Here is a 23417-nt window from a genome sequence, read left to right on the forward strand (position 1 = left end):
TAACCTGTAGTAATGCATTGCACTGATTTTTATGATTTTATAAGTTAAGTTACTGTAACAAATATTGGACATGCTTGCTTCCATATTATGGGCCTCCTGGTTTTATAAAAGGCTTACCAGAAAGGATCACAAACAACAAAAGGTGATCTAAAACAAACACTGGATCACTTGTTAGTGATTTTACAGCATTGCCATTTTTGTCTGACCCTTCCCCTGTGGTAATTTGACACTGGTAAACAAAGTAGTCGTGACTCCCTTGAAACCCAATCTGTTCTCAGTTAAAATCCACCGTTAACCAATGAGAAAACAGAACCGTTTAAAATGAATGCTGGACAAGCCAATCAGCAGCCTTCGCGCCATCCTAGTCACTGGTTGGTTTTACCCCTAGAGGGAGGAGAAAGCGCTACGTCAAGCAAAGTCGGTTTTTTGTAAAATATATCTTTATTTTTTTAATTCCTCGTTTTTATCGGAATATCAATCAGGTTTACTCACTGGGATTATAGGCATAATATTAAGGTAAGTGAATCCGTACCCTATTTCAAATGCAACATCGCGATTCTTTTGACATGTCTCTTTGTTGGGAAATGAGGGCTTAACGCTAGCTGTAGCTAACGTTAGCTGATAGCTGTCTGCTGGGCTCCGGCTAGTTCCTGGAATCTTAACTTGTTCCCGTAGCTCTCCCTGTTTCCCTTAACTCCAGCTGTAGCTACAGGCAACGTTTTAACCCTTTACTAAGCATGTTAGCTAATGCACATGACATGCAAACTTGATGTTTTGCTAATGCTGCACCTCGTTAGCTATTCATATAACGGGACGTAGCAAGAGGGTTTCCGGATATAGACGGCGTTGGATATAGGCAAATAATCACTTTATCAAATAAATGCTAACCTTAGCCCACGGCAGTATTCGTGTTCCTCCTTATGTTTCACAAACCTACGGTAACCTGCGAGAGGACTGAATTGGACTGTGTTGAAATGAACGTAACGTTATAATATCTATTGCCGCTAAAACATGGTTTGACTTTTGGCGGATGCGTTTGGTTTGAAGCTACGCCAACAACGTTTGAATGCATGACGTTTTCCCTCCCTTGCTTTCTATCGCTTGTAGATAAAGTGACATTTTTGTTAAAGGAGCAGTTAACTACTTCTTCAACTACAATTCCGTTAAACATTTTAACATAATGGGGGTTAACGTAATGCTTGCGTTGAGACCATTTAACTATTTATTTTGGGCGAGCGAAAACTTGGCACAATGTAAGTTAGAGGGTAACAGCTGTTCTGCCGTTTACACGTCAGTGCTGTGATAACATTACTGCTTTGCTTATCGCCTCCGGCACTAGATGAGATTAACAACTTCATTCACATGTTACACTTCAATGGGCTGCATTCCAGCATAGCTCAACAGCACTTTTCAACACAAAGGGGGGTGCCTGACTTATTTTGAAAGCTCCACCCACGTTATACAGCCTGTATCCTTTCATCCATCCGGCCAGCCTTGGGTCTGATGGGAGACTGTCAGTCACGATCTAGCCCTAACCTCCACATCCCATACTGATCCCATATGGAACTGGGTGACAGACGAGCCAGGACAGCTACAGAGAGACTTGCTTTGGGTGTGTCACACTGACTTGGTTTTCACTCTGCTGTTATGGAATGTTGTGTTTCACTGGATCAGATTAGTGACTACTGTGACCAGTGGATTGGGGGGGTTGACTCTGCGTCTCCCTGCTTCTAAATTATTTGTGGTGATCTTGATTGGCCTTTACAGGGGGGGTATGTTGTTTTAATGGACTGGGAGCTTTTGCTGTGATTTGTGTGTGTTTGCGTGTGTAGTTGGTTGTGTATTGTGGCTTCGCGGTTTACAGGAGATTGAAGAGGTGTGTATACGGTATGTCAGTTGAATGCAATGACACTGCTGTGCTGGCTAGAATAGCTGTCAGCCATTCATTTCCTCCCCTCCCCATTTGTCAAGTTAACCATGAAGGGTTTCGAGGCTGAGGATATGAAGTTGAGGACTTCTTGAACACCTCATGGTAGATGGAGCATAAAAAAATATCTTGAGTAATTCTGATGTTCAAGCAGTTTCTAAATATACATGCCCCACACTGAAGCATAGTGCTGAGCTAACCACTCGGCACTATGAGCTAACCACTGGAATTTAAACTACTGTGACTGCTGACAAGAGACTTTCAGTGATAAACTGTGGTTGAGGTGGAATCCAAAATGTCTTTGCTGATTCTAAAGGCTGCCCTGAAATGGTTGAAAACCTGCAGTTCTATATTCAGTGTTTCTTTCCTTCAAACAACTGATCTGTACTGCAGTGTTTCCTGTAGTAGGTGCTTAGGCTGGCTGTAGCACTAGCAGGCCAAGGCGGGGGAAAGTGATGCAGAGTAGCAGAAGCATGTTGTGTGCATCTTTTGGCCTACTTTATTATTTTGGCCAATGCGATAGCCTGGTAGGCCTATCTGATAGGCATGGGAAACACTTGTCATTTGATTCTTTGTCTGAACTGGCTTAGTTCAACATTAGTTGATAATTTTGTCAAGAAGCACTATAAATTTAAGTGTTGGTATCTGCAGGGTAGGAGAGGAGGGCATTCATCTTATTTTGTGGCCACAGTTGTCAAATAAATTCACACCAGCCATTATCACTATTTTATGAGCCCAACTAATAATGTAGGAAAGGAGTAAGGAGGATCTCAAATGTATGGTTACCTGCTGGCAAAGGCACAGTAGGCAAATGTCCAGTCAGTGGCTGGTGTAGAGTTGCCAGCCTGCAGCGACTTGAATGGCAGAACTCTTTCAGATCGACGGCTTTGGGTAAACCTAGTGGGGACGGGCCTGTCAGCAGTTCTACAGTACTGTGTGCTGGTGTTCTACACACTGAGCCTCCCTGCTCACTAATGTTCCATACTGCTGACCTTGCCTGGCCACCTCATTGTGTCCAGTGGTGCACACACTACACTACAGTGGGATTTAGCCAATCTCAACTGTTGGCTAATGGATGTTGTTGTGCATACTATCAAAATGTTCATTTGGAAATTGTTGACCAAAACATATCTACAATATGCAAGGAATCAATGCGTGCATTGCATTTCGATTTTAAACACATATTAGGCCTATCATTTTACACAACTTGAAGAGGAGAAGCGAAGATGGTGGTTATAATGGTAGGGTTTCCGACTTCCTTCCTACGCAGCCCTGGAAAAGTATTAAAACTGAATTTCATCATTCCAAGTCTTGAATACTTTGGGAATTTGAAAAGTATGGAAAATGTTGTGGTTCAACTTCAGGTCTGACTCTGAATGATACAGGCATAATCATAGCTTTTATGTTGTTGTAGTCTTGTAGACCAGGGGTGTCCAAACTTTTTTGAATGGGGGCCAGATTAGATCATCTGAAAATACTGGGGGCCAGCAGCTGCTTCACGCATCATCTGGGTTATAAAAAAAAATCACATACAATACAATTGTACTGTAAGGATTTTGTTTACCATCTGAAAAACATTAGTTCCGCCTGTGTTGTTCCTACTTGGTGCTTGTCTGCAAACTGTATGAGAGTGCTGTCACTGTTAGCTGAACGGGGGGGCTGCATTTGCCCCCCGGGCCGAACTTTGGACATGCCTGAATGTGAATGTAGACCCATTTTGACTGAGTCCAGGGTTTTTGTTGATGTGAAGAAGATATTAAAGGAACACTCCGCCCATTTTCAACCAGCTTTGTATCATTAGAACATCAGTAGTATATCAGAAAACTGTAAACTGTTTTGAAGTCTGTCATTTAATTTGACAGTTATTGAGTGTTAAAGTGTGGACCAGTGACATCACTGGTCCACATTAACTCAAATTAATAATTCATTAACTCAAATCAACTCTCAATAACTGTCAAACTATTCATCATGCATCTAGTTTGACAGTTATTGAGAGTTGATTTGAGTTAATGAATTATTAATTTGAGTTAATGTGGACCAGTGATGTCACTGGTCCACACTTTAACACTCAATAACTGTCAAATTAAATGACAGACTTCAAAACAGTTTACAGTTTTCTGATATACTACTGATGTTCTAATGATACAAAGCTGGTTGAAAATGGGCGGAGTGTTCCTTTAATGTTCAGATAGATGGATGCTCTTATTGCCCAGCTGCACCGCTGCCTGTCAGTATTAATGCATTTGATCAAATACCAAACAAAATCACATCACATCCAGTCAAGAACATAGGGTCTGGGAAAAATATATTATGAAAAGATATGAGTTTTAAAATAAGCATGTTCTTTATAGCCTGTCGGGCTAAGCTTTACATAGTCTAGGTCATCACAGTCTACTAACTACGTCATATATTATCTACAGACAACATAGGTTACACACAACTGAACATACATTTGACTTTAGATTACAACGACACTACACAAACACAGCATATATTTAGACTGTGGGAGGCAGTGGCACCCGGGGAGAACATGCAAACCCCACAGATAGGACCGGGGATGGGGATTCAAACCCACGACCTCCTTGCTGTAAGGCGACAGCGCTAACCACTGAGCCACCAGGCCTCCCGGCGCCCGCCCACCAGACAAAATCTTTAAAACAAATCAAAGTCTGGTGACTGGTTGGATTTTTTTTAAATTGACAATGTGTAGGAAGGAACCATAATCAAAATATATTTTTCTAAATTGAAATAGTCTATTTCTATAGCAGGTTTTATGAAAGCAAAGCAATCTGTCTAAAAGTAATATAATGTGATATATCGATCCTTGTAGGAAAATTCTCTTCTCGCCTGTCCCCCCTCCATAGAGAGGTCAGAGTCACTTACAGAGTAGCAGCACCAGCGGAGCCGGTAGCGATTTTTTCTCAAAGATATTTCAGCAGGGCAGATCCTTGCTATTAATCCACCGATTCCACTCTGCTGCCTCGTTAGTTGTGGAGATCAACAAGCTTCATTCAATCAGGCGCAGTATGTTGTGTTGTCTTGAATGTCTTCTCTATGTTCTTGTTCAGGGATTCCCCCGGGGTTTTTGGGGCTGGCCGCAGGCACAGCACCATATTTTGCCCTGGGGTTTAACATGTTGATAGCTAACATTCTGAAGTACACATGCCTGCACAGCCCAGACATCACTGGGATGCTAGTCTTGTAGTACTGGGGGTTTGGTCTCTGTCTCTGATCTGCTTCAGTCCATTTGAGTTCTGAGCTTGTTACAGTTCCAAACTTCCAGCATAGAAGGACTTACATTTTGCTACCATTTGTTTATTAGTCTCTGGGCTGATGAGATGACGCTCTTATGTTGTTTAGGCATAAATAGAGTACTGCAGGGATGACATTTTTGTAGGCTTACCCAGAAGACCCTGCACTTCCTGGTTCATAGGTGTAAAAGCCAATGGGATTTTTGTATGGGAATTTCGGTTAAATGCATGAAATAAGGTCTGTGGTTATTGGTTAACAAGAGTTTATGAAACAGCAAAGTTTGTGTCCAGCAAGATCATCTTCACAAATGAGGACCAGTTGTATGACTTTTGAAATGTAAATGCGTGTTTAACTGTTTTCATAAAACGCTTTAAAAGTCATAAAATTTGCAGCAGACAGACAGAGAAAGTAAGTGCCAGAGCAGTTTGAGTGACAACGAGCCCACTGATATTTTCAAATGGCAGTATATTGCTCTCATTGAAGCAGCAGACTGTCCATGTTAGACTTTGAGCTCATGCTGTGTTTCAGGGTGCAGGAAACTGAAACAGGTGTAGTACAGTGCCTGCCTTTGTATCAAATCATCCTTTTGCGCTGTACCTGTCAATGGCAAACTGTCTGCCCCGCTCCCCTGAATAATGCTGATGCATAAATCATCGACTTATCTTCTTTTAACTAAATGGCCTACACACACAGTTGGATTATCATGACTTAGTTTCAGATTCAGTTTGAGAAAATACACAAATTCACCTGCAACTCGTTTTGTACTCTTATTTGCTCAACACAAGAAAGCCTATTTTAAGAAGCTGTTTGAAACACCTTCCTCCTCCCCCCCAGATCAAATGGCAGTATTGGCAATTGCCTTTTGTTTTTCTGATAATTCTATAGCGAGCACTACTGTAACTGAACCTGGCAGCACCAAGGATGGAGCCTAACAGTTCCAAGTTACACCTGATCTTCTTCACTCACTCCCTCCTCCCTATCTGTTCATTTCTTCTCAATCTCCTCTGCCCTTTCCTCCCTGCGTACTTTCTTCTCTTGTCTTCTCTCACCCGGCCCCTCTCTTTACCCTCTCTCACACTGTGTGTGTGTGTGTGTGTGTGTGTCTCTCTCTCTCTCTCTCTCTCTCTCACACTCTCTCTCTCTCTCTCTCTCACTCTCTCTCTCTCTCTCTCTCTCTCTCTCTCTCTCTCAGGTCAGTGAGGATGCCTAGTGTGAAGTACCAGGTTGGGGAGACGGTGATGGGCCGCTGGCCCGGCAGCGGTCTGTACTACCAGGTGAAGGTGCTGAGCTTTGATGCCAAGACTCAGCTCTACACCGTCATCTACAAGGATGGCACTGAGCTGGAGCTCAAGGAGCAAGACATCAAGGTAGGCCCAAAGGCAGTGGCAGCAGGCACTAGCCACTACCAGAACCGTGTATATAGTTTTTTTTTTACTCTCAAGAGTTCCAGGAAGTAAGGTTCTGAATTAAGCAGCACTGTCGAGTTGCAGGAAAATGGACAGGTTGTGTTGTACTTTGATTTTTAGCTTTATTTTAGCATTCAAAAGTAGCGCGAGACCCCTTCCTGGCTGTTCATTGGCTAATGAGTCACGCATTTTGGTCCTCCGCTGACGCCACTCTCTCTCTAAATTGCTCTGGCCACTACTAATGGTCCAAAGTCCCTGTTAAAACAGTGGATAAACATTGCATTTCCTACCAGCTCTTCACAATAATATGCCTTCTGCTAGTTTGTCTGTGGAAAGCTTTTATTATTAAGCAGCAGCAACAGGAAATGCTGTCATCGTCTCAGCAGTAACATGGCATGACACTGCTCCGATATGGCTGAAAGCGGTCGGGAAACGGTTAAATAAAGCAGATAATCTGAAAGTACAAACAGAAACTAAAGCTCAAACCACAGAGATTCAGTGAGAAGCTACAAAAGTGCTGAGAGCTGAACACAGAGAGGCTTTTAAAAGCACCATTCTCTCCACTCTAGCACAGAAACATGAGAGTTGTGCATTGCTGTACTGGCAAGTGGCAACACAACAGCTGTTTAAGGGGGGGGTCGTGCACAATGCACCTCCTGATATCACAGCGTTGGTGTTAGGGCTGCACGATATTGGAAAAAACTGACATTGCAATATTTTTTTATTCTGCGATATATATTGCGATATGAAAAAAACAGGAATTTTCACCAAAAGTCTTAAATGGGTCTATCAAGCCTTGCCTGTTTAAGAAGATGGCCTAGTGGGTAACGTGCACGGTTGACGTAGTAGGAAGTGAGTGTGTTTTTAGCCGCAGCCAGGGTGAGTTGCAGGATCCTAAGTGAGTAAAGGTACTATAGTTAGTAGGAAAAGAGCTTAGAACATCACAGAGAGGGCGTGCATTACTGTATGTTATGAGTTAATTTGCCTTACTTGACATTGCACGCTCTGCGATGTGACTATTGCGCATGTGCACATTGCGATGACGATACTGAAACGATATATTGTGCAGCCCTAGTTGGTGTCGTTCCTGGATCAACATTTGTTCCTAGTACGGCCCGGGAAAACCCCGCCCCCGAACTAATTTGATTGGTGGCCGCAATTGCTTCTTCCTTAAAACGTGCCGCAAGGGGGAAAAATGTGTTAATACTATACTTAACCGCTATACCCTGTGACTTATGACTGTCCTTTTCCAGACACATTCACCTGTGTAATGAAGCATCAGCAGTAACATTGCCATTTCTGTTTCTGTTGACGCTTCCAGAATACCTTCGTTTTCCGTCGCTCCCGCTCCCGCTCCCGTTCCAGCTCTCCGGGCCGCCGTCGCAGCCGCTCGCGCTCCCCGGCCCGGAGCACACGGCTGTCCAGCTCCCGCACAGCTGCCAGCCGCAAGGACTCCAAGCTGCAGGACACGCCAGAGGTCAGGCTCGTCCCCCTGGTAAGAGGGACAGCTGCTTTTCCACTCTTACCACATCACTGCGGGGATGCAGAGAAGAAGGGGGTATTGTCAGAAAGTGGAGACATTGAATTTCGTAATTTCCAAAGAGTATAGAAGGCAAGAGACGCAACTCTGGTGCTTTTTTTTACAACGGCGCTGCCGGCATTTTGGACTGAAAATGCCTCCTTTAAATGCCTCCAAACTTCCTTCTCTGTCGGGAAGAAGAACACAGGCAATTTGGGTAGAGGTACTCTTGTACGGCACTTTGTAGGCGGGACGTTTTACTGGCATCGTCTCTTTCAGTCCAAAATGGCGGCGGCGTAGCTCTGCTGCTATGCGCTGACGTTGCAATGGAACGACCTATTAGCTTTCACTTCTTGCCAATGTCACTTCTTTGCTCTGGCTGGAATCGCTTTGCAGCACAATTCAATTGAAGGAAAAAGTTACTTGTAATGAAATGAATTGGGAAATGTTTGCTTCCCAGGATCCCAAATGAGTTGTTCTGGGCATGGGGTACCTAGGACGAGGAGGTTATTATCAATAGATTTTTTTTTATCACAGGCTTTTTATCATGATATTACGTTTCGTGAATTAAAGTTCTGGCACTAATGGATACAGCTTTGATGTTGCCCAGCATTTTTTCCCGTTGCCAATTCATCCTCAAAATGTCACAGGTACTGTGGCGATTACCCCCGTCAGTGTCATTGTGGTACATGTGGAACAGTTTCTGTCTCTCTCTCAGGGTCCAAAACTAGCACCAGCCACCAGCCAAATGCTGGTCAAAATATGCAAGTGGCTGGTAGATTTGCTTCACTCACCTGCCAAACAAAAACCCCATTGCTAATCTATTGAGTGGCAAACATTCACTCGCCATTTGGCCGGTGGACAAACAGGTTAATTTTGGACCCTGGACACTCTCTATCCTATTGGCTTTTGACCGTAACATCGTCACGTTCCCTCTGTCTCTCCCTCACGTTGCTGTTTTGTTTTCTTTGTCTCTCTCCATCCCTCCCTCATTGGTTCATGGGCAGAAAGTGACAAAGCCAGTTGAGAACAATAGCAACAATAGGCATGAAAATCAAGAGGAGAATGACACTGCTAACAAGGTAAATGAGCTGAATTCTCTCCCTCTCCCTCCCCCCCCCCCCTCTCTCTCTCTCTCTCTCTCTCTCTCTCAAATAACTAGTGTTCTTTCATGGGTTTGGGAAAAATAAACACACCGTCCTTCACCCACTTGACCTCCATGCCAAATTTCAGCATTCTGCCTCTGCCATGCTGCATAACATTTCTGTCATGTTAAAATACAGAAAGTTAAGTCTTTATTAAATCCGGACACGCTTTGTAAATACAGTCATGTTAAAATACAGAAAATTAAGTCTTTATTAAATCTGGACAGGCTTTGTAAAGACAGAGTCATGTTAAAATACAGAAAGTTAAGTCTTTATTAAATCCGGACACGCTTTGTAAATACAGAGTCATGTTAAAATACGGAAAGTTAAGTCTTTATTAAATCCGGACACGCTTTGTAAATACAGAGTCATGTTAAAATGCAGAAAGTTAACTCTTTATTTTATGGGGGCATTTAAAAGCCCCTGTCATCCCAATTCCAAGGGCAGTTATAAAAAAAAAATGACAGGCGTTTTCCCCGGAGCCCCGCTAATTTCCTACCCTGCATTGAAACACTGACCTTAAAAAAAAAATCTGTCAATAATTTAAACTGGAAAAAGTATATATATATTTGAAATAGAAAGTCTGTAACAACCCTCTAAATGCCAAGCATCTCTCGTTCTATAATGGGACACAGAAGGCACTAATGCCAGATAGGTTTAGCTCTTCTTCCACATGCTTGTTCACAAATGACTTTTGTCAGGTAGACTGTATTACAAGTCGACAACACCTGATGTTCCAGGCGCTACTCACTGCATGATTGTGAATGGGCTTTTACGTAGCTAAGAGCTAATGGAATGTCATGATGCATGCATGTTGGGGGGCCGTGTGTGTGTGTGTGTGTTTGTTTTGCCGCGGAGCGAGGCTCCCCTCACAACAACGTGCTTGGTTTAGCCCGTCACATGGCCTTCCAACACGTGTCGTGTATTTACTGTGCCTTCTTTTACAACTAGACAGCTTATCAGATTCACGGCTGTGTATGAAAATCTAAATAATGCACACTGATGTGCTTTTTACAGGCTTTTGAATACAGGAGTCTCATTCAACTACAGTATAATGAACATTTCCCCATTTTCCTGTTTTTTCTTGTTGTATCTTAATCACATCCGTGAGCAGGAAATCTGATCTGATGCCAGTATGCATCTAGACTAGAGTCACTGTTTAAGTCCGTCTAGTTATGTGGAGTGATCGTTAATCCTAGAAGCTTTCTGTGCAAAGCACCAGGCAGGGCCGCAGTCAGAGGTTTCTGCTTAAACAAGCAAAGACTCAGAGATCTATGTGAAACCAACCATAGCTCTCAAGTGTTTTGGATTGCCGTGAGAAAACAAGGATTAGGACAAAAAGAGGCTGTGTTCAAGCATCATGTTTACTGTGTTACTGAATTTCCCCCAGAACAGAACAGCATTTCACAGATTCCTTTTCCCTAAACGTTTCTTTTGACACTTTGTCATAGAGTTGCAATATCAATAGAAGAAAAAAAAATGCTTTTTACAATTACCAAATCGGAAGAGAATGTCATTATCTTGCACACAGTTTGCGTGTGTGTGCGCGTCATCAATTTGTGCCAATATTGAAAACCTAAACCTTCCTCCAAAAGTCTGAGACTAAGGTGGAGGCAGAGCCTGAGAAGAACCAGGGACGTTACAACCTGCGCCGCCGGAAGGACGATGGAGATGCCAAGGCAGCCGAAGTCGAGCCGCAGCTGGAGGAGGAGGCCAAGCCTGCTGCTCCTGCTGCCCCCTCCACCACCCACCTGGACTTTGGAGGCAGGCTAGGTAGCTTGTGGGAGGGGCAGGAATTATGATTATTTATTTTTGCCTGTCTGCTACAAGCAGGCTGGGAAGTGTAAGTGTATTCAAGGTCAAGTTGTTGTGTGTCTGTACCAAGGTTATTGTAGTTAACTAAGATAAAGGTACAGTAGGCATGCAAAAATGTTTTAATAAACTGAAATAAGAATTTTAAAATCCAGCAGAAATGATAATATTAATAACCATGCTGTGTATCTTTCTGCCTCCAGGAGTAGTCTTCTGGTTGCTCTTCCTGCCTGCCTGGGTTTTCTTCGTGGTGCTTCAGGTCAACCTGGAGGATCCCAGCCTGGCCAACTTCCCCCCTCCGCTGCCCCCACTCCAGACCTTCTTTGACGCCAAGGCCCTCGGCATGGTCCTCCTCTGGATCCTCTTCCAGGCCCTCCTGTACGTCCTGCCTGTCGGAAAGGTGAGTGAGAGTAGCTGAACTGCACACATACAGATGTGAGTTACTATTGAGTTGCTTTCTTCTTCTTTTTTTGCACACTATGTTGAGAAAATCACTACACACTTTAATAAAATATGAAATTGACAATACCAAAAACTATGTTCCAAGCAATTATTGACATGAGAGAGGAATACAGTAGTTTTCTGACTTTGCTTCAATCATTGTTGGCATCCCCCCTTCTTTTTTCTAAGTGACACATTGGCCCTTAAAAAGTCTTAATCACCATTTGAGAGGTATTACATTTTGTAGCTATTGTGCTGATTGTGTTAAATGAGCATACAATATCATCCCGTATCGATCGCAGACCCCTGAATTGAATCGATATCGTATCAGACTTTGTGATATCAGCAAATATTGTATCGTTGTCCAAAAATTCGATATAATATTGTATTGTGTTGAAACTTGTGTTTACACCCCTGTCGCTGATGTGACTAAAGTGGCGTTGGAGGTCTTAATTAAAATATATTGGAAAGGTCTTTTTGAATTTAACGTCAGGATTCCTGCATATACCCTGTAACAGCCTTCTGGCAGATGTCCGTCAATTGAGAATTGTTCTCGCAAAGACGCCTCCTCTGTACTTTCTTCTCCCATTTAAGCAGAAAGGCCCCTCTTTGTTTAACTCTCCTCCATACAGTTATTTAATGAGTACTTTGCACAGCCACCCAATATTCACCCTATACTCAGTGGAGTGGGAAATACACACACGCCTCTAACCGATCATGACCTGCGCGCAGCACGTCACATGACTTGGCACATCACATGACTTGGTTTCACTGTTGGTTAGCCGTGGCAGAGGTCAGAAATTGGATTAGTCGTCAGGAGTAACACTCAGGAGAATGGCAGCTCTTGTTTTCTTTCCTCTGCTTCTCTGCCTGTTGAAGTCTCACACAGACCACCCGAGTCTCACATAGACCACCTGAGTCTCACACAGACCACCTGAGTCTCACACAGACCACCCGACCCGAGGGTCACACAGACCCTCTCCTCTCACATCAATGATCATGTGAAATGTACTACATATTTTATAGTTTTATTGGTTCCTTGTGCAAGGCACTGAAGGCAGCAGTGCCATTTTCATCCATTGAGGCTTCTTAAAGCTTTGTTTGCCCTTAAAAGGTGATGTGTGTGTTCTGGGGTTTTAAGCTTCAGTCTCCTACTCCCCCTCACAACCTACCACTTGTGTTGTTTTTTTCATGGATTGAAACTTTAACTTATCCTACAAGCAGGGCACAGAATTAGTACCATCCACCACTGGTAAGATATGCAAGTGGACTGCCTGCTATATTTGCTTCACTCACCAGCCCAAAAAAACAATGCTAATCTATTGAGTGGCTGGTAATTTGAACAAGGACTAGCCATTTGGCCGGTGGACTGAAAAGTTATTTTGCACCCTGCCTAGAAGCAAAGTTGTGACCAGAAGGTCATCTGTTCTAATCCTGAACTAGGAGTGCATAGTTCTCGGTCGTTGTGCCACCCCCTCTGCTGATCTGGGGAGAGTAGCACATGCCTCCTCCCATACATGTGCAGTCGCCAGCTGTTTCTTTTCACCTGACAGCGAGGCGTTTCACCAGCAGGACATAACGCGTGGGAGGATCACACCATTCCCCCCAGTTCCCTTGCCCCACGAACAGGCGCCCCGACCAACCAGAGGAGGCACTAGTGCAGCGACCAGGACAAATACCCTTAATCCAGATTCCCACCTGCAGACACTGCCAATTGTGCCTGTATCGACACCCGACCAAGGCTTGAACCTGCGACCCTCGTGTTGGTAGGCAGGGAATCTACCACTGCACTACGCGGATGCCCTGATGATGTCAATATGAACTCTTTCCTCTCTCTGTGTTTGTCTCTCCAGCTGAGTGAAGGCATGATCTCATAGCTAATATGAACTCTTTTCTCTCTGTGTTTTTAACTCTCCAGCTGAGTGAGGGCATGATGTCATAGTTAATATGAACTCTTTCCTCTCTCTGTGTTTGTCTCTCCAGCTGAGTGAGGGCATGATGTCATAGTTAATATGAACTCTTTTCTCTCTCTGTGTTTGTCTCTCCAGCTGGGTGAGGGCATGATGTCATAGTTAATATGAACTCTTTCCTCTCTGTTTTTAACTCTCCAGCTGAGTGAGGGCATGATGTCATAGTTAATATGAACTCTTTCCTCTCTCTGTGTTTGTCTTTCCTCTCTGTGTTTGTCTCTCCAGCTGAGTGAGGGCATGATGTCATAGTTAATATGAACTCTTTCCTCTCTCTGTGTTTGTCTCTCCAGCTGAGTGAGGGCATGATGTCATAGTCAATATGAACTATTTCCTCTCTCTGTGTTTGTCTCTCCAGCTGAGTGAGGGCATGATGTCATAGTCAATATGAACTATTTCCTCTCTCTGTGTTTGTCTCTCCAGCTGAGTGAGGGCATGATGTCATAGTTAATATGAACTCTTTCCTCTCTGTGTTTGTCTCTCCAGCTGAGTGAGGGCATGATGTCATAGTTAATATGAACTCTTTCCTCTCTCTGTGTTTGTCTCTCCAGCTGAGTGAGGGCATGATGTCATAGTCAATATGAACTATTTCCTCTCTCTGTGTTTGTCTCTCCAGCTGAGTGAGGGCATGATGTCATAGTTAATATGAACTCTTTCCTCTCTGTGTTTGTCTCTCCAGCTGAGTGAGGGCATGATGTCATAGTTAATATGAACTCTTTCCTCTCTCTGTGTTTGTCTCTCCAGCTGAGTGAGGGCATGATGTCATAGTTAATATGAACTCTTTCCTCTCTGTGTTTGTCTCTCCAGCTGAGTGAGGGCATGATGTCATAGTTAATATGAACTATTTCCTCTCTCTGTGCTTGTCTCTCCAGCTGAGTGAGGGCATGCCGCTGAGCTCTGGGGACAGGCTGAAGTACAGAACCAATGGTGAGGCTGCGTGAGGAGAGCACTCTGTCTCTGATTTCCACTGGGAGCAAATCAAGCAAATTCCATTACAACCAATTAGTGTCTTAAACTTCCCACTCGAGCTCCAGTTGAATTAATGAATTATTTTTGTTCTATCAACTGTAAAAGATCATTAGACCCCAGAACATAATTGTCTACCATGTCCTTTCTTTGTGTTTTTATTGAATATTAAGCAAGTTTGAACCATCATGTCAACACATTCATGTGTTAGGAGGAGAGACATCATTGTCCACCTTTTCTTCCCTGGTGTCTCTCTTTTGCTCTCTCAATCTCTTTCCCCCTCTCTCCATGTCTCTATCTAAATCTCTCTCTCTCTTTCTTCTTGTGTCTTCCTCCAGGTTTCTTTGCCATTGTGACGAGCGGCGTGGCGGTGGCGGCGGCGGCCTACCTAGGCGTCGACCTGGCCTACATCCACAGTCACTTCCTGCAGCTGGCTGTGGCCTCCCTCCTCGTCTCCCTCCTGCTCAGCGTCTACCTGTACGTCCGCTCCCGCTACACCACGCCGGACCAGCTGGCACTAGGCGGAAACTCCGGTAAGGGGTGGGAGAGCGGAGTGTAGGTGTATGGCAAGAGTGGTGACGTGGCTGAAAAGTACGGACATTTGGTTGTATTCAAGGCTGGTGCAGCGTGGAAATTTGATCAATATATTTTGTGAAAGTCAGGAAATAATCGGAATTTAAAAAATCTCTCACTTTATATAAATGTATTTTACAACTTGTCTCATTAGCTGGAGTTTTGGCCTTATATGTTTTTCCACGCTCCAATCTGTTGACGAGGATTTGATATAAGGATCGACTATAGAGCTGAACAGTCACGTCACGTGACAGTTCTTGCCCCGGAAGAGAGTTTTCACTTTCACTTGGCGCAAAAACAAAAAATAACAAGGTGGGCGGGGGATTCCCCCCGTTTTTATTTTTTATTTTAAATTTTTTGCTCCAAGTGAAATGTTTTATGGTCACTCACGATACAGCTAGTTCACGGGTTGGCTTTGTTCCAGCCTTAAAACTATATACTGTATATATATATTTTTTCATTTTTTTTTTTAATGTCTATGGAGAAAAGGAATGGGAAACTCTCTTCCGGGCCTGGATACGTCTGTTGAGCTCTACAAGTGTGGTGACAGTGTATGCTGAGCATGTCAAAGATCTCTCTTCTTTCTCCCTCACCTTCCCCAGGCAATGTGCTTTACGACTTTTTCAAGGGACGTGAGCTCAACCCCCGCATCAAAAACTTTGATCTGAAATTCTTCTGTGAGATGCGACCTGGACTTATTGGCTGGGTGAGTTGTCATGGCACACTAAGGCACACTTTAGCCATCCTACTATAATTGGGCAAAAGTTGGCGCGACCCACAATTGCTCAGTTGAGCGGGTGATGGTCGCGAGGTCGTGCAGCGGCCGACCTGTGTCTGCAAAACCTCGAGGGCAAACCAACGAGGCATGGTAGAAATGAGCGATGAGGATGAGCATCGCGCTCTGTTTCTAGTAGTATATAGCTACAGTTTGATATAAATGTATCCTACATATAGACTTGGAGAAAGATTACGCCTCTAATTGTGTTTTAGGCAAAAAACTAAAACATTCTACATACGGGGGGGTCCTTCCTTTTGTTATAGAAGGGTGGTATGGCATCAGCTTTCTTCTGTTGCTGGCTGCATCACTTTGAATACGATCTTTATTATTGGTCACAAAATGGCTCATCTGTATTGGTTGAAATCATTGTCCTTGACTCTGTCTTTTTAAGCTGCATATTTCTCTGTTAATGCTAGAATTGGTGTAGGTAATATCTACCCAAACAAAACAGCAGTGTCTGCTAGTAGTGGCTGTCATTATGTACATGCGTACCCCTCTCTGGTGGTCAAATGTGGAATTGCATCCATTCACACTGCAGTTTTAGCTGAGAGAGCGCCTTTGTAAGTGGACAGTGATACATTGTTTTTGCTCCTCCATACTAATACAACTATTGATATAAAATGCAGACCACCATCTTATCTTTCATTCACTAAAGGGTTCATATTTCATTTGGTCAATTTTGTTTAATGTGCAATGGATTTTAAGTCTCCAACCCTTAAACATAAGCAGGTTCAGTACCGCTTCCCAGTGTTTCTTTAAACGTGTGAATTAGGGTTGGGACGATTGCATCGACCATCGTGATGGGCCGACCCCCCATCGACCTCTGAGCCTTCTACATCGGATCATCATAATTAATTATCTGTTCGAATTAAAATTGTGCCGTTTTAATAATAAAAAAGGCCAAGTCCACTTACTGTGACGCGCGGGGGACGCGCCGGCGGCATTAAACAAGCGCGCCCAGTTCAGTTCAGGAAAGCCTCCACTCCCCCCCCTCCGCTCCACTGCTTCTCTGAACTGGGTGCGATTGTTTAATGTCGCCGGGGCGTCCCCAGCGCATGAGAAGTCGGCTGTGTTGTGAAAACTTTTTAAGACAAAGAAGAAACTTCGCGTTCTCTCCTGTTTTCAACCCAAAGTGAGTACAAGTCTTCAACTGTGAATTTACCTCGCCTGTTACAGCAGCTGCATTTCTCTAGCCATTTATCCTAAACTCTCTCTAGGTTCAAAAGCCCACGCGAATCTAACGTTATATCAGCCAGTAATTCAGTCAGTTTTCTGCCAGCTAGTTAAATTCAACACACACACGTTGTTGGTGAGGATCTGTAACGTTAACGTTATTTGTTTTGCGCCGTTCAAATGGCTGGTACTGACAGCCACTGCCCACTTCAGTCGCCTGGCTCTGTGCTGTAGCACAGAGCAGAGGCTAATAGCCTACCCAAGCCCGCTGGTATCATAGAACTCAGCTGTCCTGTGTTGTTAACGTGAACGCATTGCAGCGGCTACCCAAATGGAATTACAACAACGCAGCGACTTAATAAATAATTAATTATTCCCCCCACCCGCGACGATGCCATCGTCCAAAACGATGTTTCACTGTAAAACAATCACGATGGGTATTTTCATGACATCGCACAACCCTAGTGTGAATGATAGTTTGCAGGTCACTTTTTTTTCTTCCTCAAATGGTTGTATAGCATTTGTAGAATAACCTAAAAAGGCAACTAAAGACTATTCACAATATTCATGGATTTCTTCTGTCTCTCTCTGTCCAGTGTGTGATCAACTTTGCGATGGCGCTGGCAGAGATGCAGCAGCAGGGTCTGGAGGCTCCGTCCCACGCCATGATCCTGGTCAACCTCTTCCAGCTGCTCTACGTGGTGGACGGCCTGTGGAACGAGGTACGCTCGGCACAACACGGGACAAACACAGATGGCTACATGTGCTTAATCTGTATACGCAAAACTTCATAGCTGAAAGACATTCTAGGATAGTAGCTTAAAAGTGTAGCTGGTTAATTTGCACTGTGATTACACTCAAAACAAAGGTGACATGATAAAACAAGGAAAGACTTAAAGGTATAGTTTGGATTATTTGACGTGGGATTGTATGAGGTACTTCTCAATAGTTAAGTCTATTACATACAGTAGATTGTGGTCAGCGCGCTCCCAGTTTGGAGAAGCAGAGAGTAGCCGTGGCACAGAAGCAAAGCAATGTTCTGCTTCGATATTCATATGCATGTCATGCATTGTATTACACCGCAGATCTCTGTTTGGATTAGAAAGTGCTGGTGCTGAGTAATACAATGCGTGGCATGCGTAGGAATACAAAGGTTCTACAGTTGAGAAAATGTAGTGCCATTAGGGCTGTTTGGCACAAAGGTAAAGTGCTGAAAATTGTAATATAACGTACACGTAAACTGATACTGATATAGGTGGGTCTTCTTTTAGGTGGCTAAAATAGGTTTTGCTGCCCTCTCACAGCAGTACATTGCTTTGCTTCTCCAAACTGGAAGCGCACCAACCGCATTCTGCTGTAGGTAATACACTGACAACCGCACGTCAAATAATCCAACTATCCCAAAAAGCATGCCCAGGGGCCGGTTGCACCAACTGGTCTTAACTATGCCTGGTCGTAACTCCTACGTCGGTCTTAGTTAAGACCATGGATTTACGCCTGTTGCACCAACACGGCTTACTCTGGTCTTAACTACGCTGGTCGTAGCAATGCGCGTTCATGTGAATTGTCGGGGAATGCCCTCTGATTGGCCCACATGTGCCTCGCGCCGTCACCCACTACTGTATGTGCGTCACTACACCCTCCCTCCTCCCACCCCCCTCCTCCTGTGGAAGCCCCGGGGGAAAATGGCGGCGGCGATTAGTGTCAGGGAGTCTGAATGAAATTGAATGTAACGTTCCCAATTCTATGTATTACATTCTAAAAAAGTAACGGCAACATTTGGGAAGGCTAAGCCACACAACTAGTTAGTTATAATCTAACGTCGTGCTTTCAAAGACGGCGAACTGGCGGTGTTACGACGATGACGGTCAAAAAGGTCTCCGCGGAGATCTCTGCTACGCCTCCTCCTGACGAGGCGTAGGAGTTACGCCTGGTCTTAGTGAAAATAAGGCTTAAGTCGTCTTGGTGCAACCGGCGTAGCTGTTAGGTCGTAAAGTTACGACCAACTTAGCTTAAGACCAGTGTAAGACCAGTTGGTGCAACCGGCCCCAGGTTAGAATAAAAACCTGAAGGAGCTTATAGAAACATGTGCTTTCTGTCATGCTAACCAAATGAATGATGGCTGAATGCGGTTGTGTATTTCTCCCCTCCTAGGAGGCCATCTTGACCACCATGGACTTGATGCACGACGGCTTTGGCTTCATGCTGGCGTTTGGGGACTTGGTGTGGGTGCCCTTCACCTACACCCTGCAGGCCTACTACCTGGTCAGCCACCCAAACGCCCTGGGCCTGCCCGCGCTCGTCGCCATCATCGCAATCAAACGTAAGTAGGAACAGAGCATGTGACTTGACTCATTCAGGATTTCATCGGTCAGTTTCAAAGTCGTTGGTAGAAAGAAAAGGTTGACCCAGCGCAATGTGGTCATTGGCCAAATGTAGAGCTTTCAGACTAATTAGCCATAGCCAAAACTAGCCCGCATTTTCCAGTATTTGACTAGCGTTATCTTTAGCCCCGAGTTGCAGAAAGAGAAACTATAACCAAAGACTTCCATTTGGATTGTTTAGATTAGCTAATCTTTTGACTTTTTCCCAATTTCATGTATTGATATTCAATGAGTAATGTTAAGAAAAGAAAAGAAAAGAAAAGGATCATCTGTACTGTAGACAATATGAATATTGCCAAAGTGACTGAATAAAGGTTTCTTTGACCAAGCCAAAGCCAAGCCCAGTTTCACAAGTTGAGCGACTGACTTGTATAAGGCTGGCCCCCTCTGGGCAGATGTTAAAGGTTTGTTCATTTGTTTTTCAGTCCTCGGCTTCTACATCTTCAGGAAATCCAACTCTCAGAAGAACAACTTCAGGAGAAACCCATCAGACCCCGAACTAGCCCGTACGTTCTCTTCCAGGCTGGAGGGGCAATATGTCCTCATTAGACAATGACAGTTTCTTCCTACTCGTTTGTCTGTCGCTCTCCAAGGGGAAATGACTGGCGTGGAACAGCCATTATAGTTACTCATGAGCTACATGAGTTACTCGTGAGCTCTGTCGTTATCTTCGATGCTTGAGTTGTCTTGCATAAATACAATTTATGACAGATTTCCATAAGTCGCCAATGCCCCACAATAGTGTACATAATCTGTGCTTGTTTTAATAGTAATCCATTTAGTATGTAAGTCACAGTAATAGTGTTTGATACATGGTTGCCAGTATAGTTTGATGCTAAAACAGTGTTCAAAAATCAGATTAATGACACTATTAAAATGTGCCTCATTTTGTTGGTCTCTCTCTCTCTCTCTGTCTCTCTCTCTCTCTCTCTCTGTCTGCCTTCGTAGATCTGAAGACGATCCCCACAGCTACAGGGAAGAGTCTGCTCGTGTCTGGCTGGTGGGGTGTCGTTCGCCACCCCAACTACCTGGGAGACCTCACCATGGCTCTGGCCTGGTCCCTACCCTGTGGTGAGTTGTTCTACTTTCACACCACAAAGTAACCATTAAAAATTCTATAGAAAATGGATTTGATCATTGTCTGGTATGAAGATGCTTGGGAATTTAACAAAAATAATGCTTCATCAGAGGAGGAGGTGGAATAGATTGTAACAAACAAGTATTCACTCAGACCATGGTATAAAACAAGGTAGCAGTTGAGTAAACATGCCATTCCTCATGAATGATGCAGTTCCTTTCTGGGCTGATCAGCAAACGGCACCTTGTTTACACCTGTAATTGAAGCATCCTCCTTTGGCTAGTCAGTGCAGTTTTGAAAATGCCTCAAAACAGTAGCCATATGCATCTTTCCCCCAAGAGATCAATGCTGTCTACGAATGTATTTTTCTGTGGGAACCTAAAGTGGTATGAGCAGAAGAGAGCAAAAGTAGGTCTTCTAATCTAAAACATCCATTCTGTCCCCCTTCTCCCTGCCCATGTGTGCAGGTTTCAGCCACCTCCTGCCGTGGTACTACATGATCTACTTCATCATCCTGCTCGTGCACCGAGACTCGCGCGACATGAGCGACTGCAGGAGGAAGTACGGCTCGGCGTGGGACGAGTACTGCCGAACCGTCCGCTACCGGATCATCCCCGGCGTCTACTGAGGAACCCCGCCGCTGGACACTCCCGAGCTCAGGCCTTTCTGTCCAAATATCATCATGTGGCTATAGAGGCTCACCAGAGACTGAAAAAAGAAAAGAAAACGCAATCGTGAATGGATTGACTGACTGAATTTGACTTTTGAAATCCTTCTACCTTTTTTTTCTTCACAAATTTAAACCAGGAATTTTTTTAAGCTTGAATCTGGAAAATCTTGAAGGAGAACATTTCATGTTTTTAATGAGGGGGGGGGGGGGGCTATTGGTATATGCACCATTTGAATTATTGCCTTTTTTACTAGAAAATATTTGTTTAAAAGTTTACGAAATTGGCAAAAAAGAAAAGCCTCTGCTGGGAAAGTCTTGTTAGGATGTATATTTTTGTATATACACATTTGTTTTTCTACTCCAAAAAGACAACACACCCTTTACGCTCACCAATTGCATAATCGTTTGATAAGTTTGACTCTTTACTCCCATATTGAAAATGTTTCAATATCAGCTTGGCTTTTATTTTTGAAGGAATTTTGTAAGTACGCCTTCCTATCCTAGTATAATTATACTGCTTGTGTATATTGTGAAAGATGGGATTAAAATGCTACATTTTTACCTGTACAGTGGAACTAGTAGGACTAATGTTCTCTCTCAGGACCCAGGACTTTGTCATAAAGTTGCATTTGAAGGTATTTGTCTTAATAATAATAATAATTGTGTTGTGTATAATTTTATATAGAGAAATGTAGTGTTAACTTGAGAGTGTAAAATGATTTTGGGAGGTTTTAAGAAAAATGCACTAATGCGATGAAAGGCATTTTCTTTTTCATACATTTTCAAATCCAAAGTCTGTCTGATTTGGCTTTGCTACCTCAGGTTCACTCACTGTCTGGTTCCTTCCTCCCCATTCCCTCTGGGGGGCAGTGTTGTGTAGTTTGGAGCGTGATGTAGTCACCGTTGAAGAGGGGGAAATTAGTTACCGGTAGACCTTTTCTTTTTTCTTTTCTTTTTTTTGCCATGCCCCAACAATAATTTCACTGGAAGTGGCACTATCAGGGCTGTGCCATTCATTTTTAATGGAATTGTCCATCTAAATAATTTCCTTATTTTTTTGTGGTGCTGATAAAACCATCCTCAGTTTCTCCTGCTCAACTCTGTTCACATGGTTTCTAGAGCATATATTCCATGTCAAAAAAATAAGCTGTAATTTGGCATTGCTGTCACATAATTTTGCTTCTTGTTTGTTTAAGCTTTAACTTTCAACAGGTCGTATGACGATTTTTTTTATGAAGTTTATACTGTGACAACATGCAGCACTGTGTTGTGTAGTGTGGCGGTCACCTGTTGACTGCGTCAGCATCTATGTAACATGCGCATTTGCAAACCCAAAAAGTATTTTAATGCCCACGCAGTTGTAGATGAGAAAGTCTTTAGCAATACATTCACTAGACTAGGTAGCATTTTATATGCCATGCTGATGAAATGCAATGTAAATATTATAGATTTTTATTATCGCGTTATTTTAAGTAATAGTTATGTTTCTCAGTAGCTATTTAAAGTTGCTTTATTTGGGTTTTAAACCATTTTTATTTTTTAAGTTAACGGCCTAATTTTGACCACTGTAGCCATCTATGTTTACAGCTAGATCTGCCTATGTGTTTGTGGACAATAGTTCAAAACCCCAGTTCACAAAAGAAGTGTAAAATGGCTGCCTCTTCTATTCCCTTCTGTATCCGGTCTGATATGAAACTGGTCAAGTTAAAGTTGAATAATTGCATGAAATAGCATGAAAATGTTTACCCGTTTCCTGATCCAAGTATTAAGAGAGATCATTGAGATGCCTTGTTTTCACTCATTTTTCATGAATAGAACAGGTGATAATTCTCTCCTTAGGTTGGCACTCTGTCAATAGGAAACAATAAGTTGGATGTACTTTGATATGATGACAATGAATGAGCCAGCAGGCTGTTGGATGGGGCGGATCAAACCTGTGACAGTGGCTGGAAAGCTTTTGTACAAGTGTTTTGGCATAAAATAAAGATTTACAGTATTTCCCTTTAACCCCTTAGTGTGGATTTTGTTCATTTACAGTCTGACTGGTACATATTCAGGGGTGTTTACAGGCTCAGTGGTGGACAATGACAAAATCTCATCAGATGGTGATGGTCTGGAATGGATCAGGAGTGCCAGAGGCCTTTAATATTAGAGACACCCCACTCCAGGCTCTGCCAATTGTAAGAAGTGGAACTCTTCCGGTCTCCTAAATGGGCGTGCTCTCGCGTCACAAGGCTCTTCTCAGCGAGAAAGAGCGATTTTGTCACCCTGCCTGTTTCCGGCCTACACAGGAAACAACAGCGGAAATAGTTAGTTAACTTGACAA

At 43.5% G+C, this 23417-nt stretch overlaps 1 protein-coding gene across 2 annotated transcripts; it reads left to right on the top strand.

Moving 5' to 3' along the window:
* Window positions 1–401: 401 nt before the first annotated feature.
* lbr (lamin B receptor) lies at window positions 402–23098 on the top strand. Of its 2 annotated transcripts, none has more exons than XM_083643231.1 (14): window positions 402–516; window positions 6372–6546; window positions 7907–8080; window positions 9112–9186; window positions 10845–11022; window positions 11265–11461; window positions 14342–14396; window positions 14774–14968; window positions 15611–15714; window positions 17556–17681; window positions 19114–19282; window positions 19769–19849; window positions 20292–20414; window positions 20889–23098. In XM_083643231.1, the coding sequence occupies exons 2-14, from the start codon at window positions 6382–6384 to the stop codon at window positions 21047–21049; spliced, it is 1803 nt and encodes a 600-aa protein (XP_083499357.1). In that variant the 5' UTR covers window positions 402–516; window positions 6372–6381; the 3' UTR covers window positions 21050–23098. The 2 variants fall into 2 exon arrangements, with proteins under 2 accessions (XP_083499357.1, XP_083499358.1); XM_083643232.1 differs by having other exon boundaries at window positions 7907–8062.
* Window positions 23099–23417: the final 319 nt, after the last annotated feature.

The sequence above is a fragment of the Poromitra crassiceps genome, assembly GCF_964638095.1.
Source record: "Poromitra crassiceps genome assembly, chromosome: 9".
Lineage (NCBI taxonomy): Eukaryota > Metazoa > Chordata > Actinopteri > Beryciformes > Melamphaidae > Poromitra > Poromitra crassiceps.

Coding starts and splice junctions, on each gene's coding strand:
- lbr (XM_083643231.1), top strand. CDS start 6,382: ATGCCTAGTGTGAAGTACCAGGTTGGGGAGACGGTGATGGGCCGCTGG. Junction 6,547..7,906: donor TCAAGGAGCAAGACATCAAG/GTAGGCCCAAAG, acceptor TGACGCTTCCAG/AATACCTTCGTTTTCCGTCG. Junction 14,397..14,773: donor GCTGAAGTACAGAACCAATG/GTGAGGCTGCGT, acceptor GTCTTCCTCCAG/GTTTCTTTGCCATTGTGACG.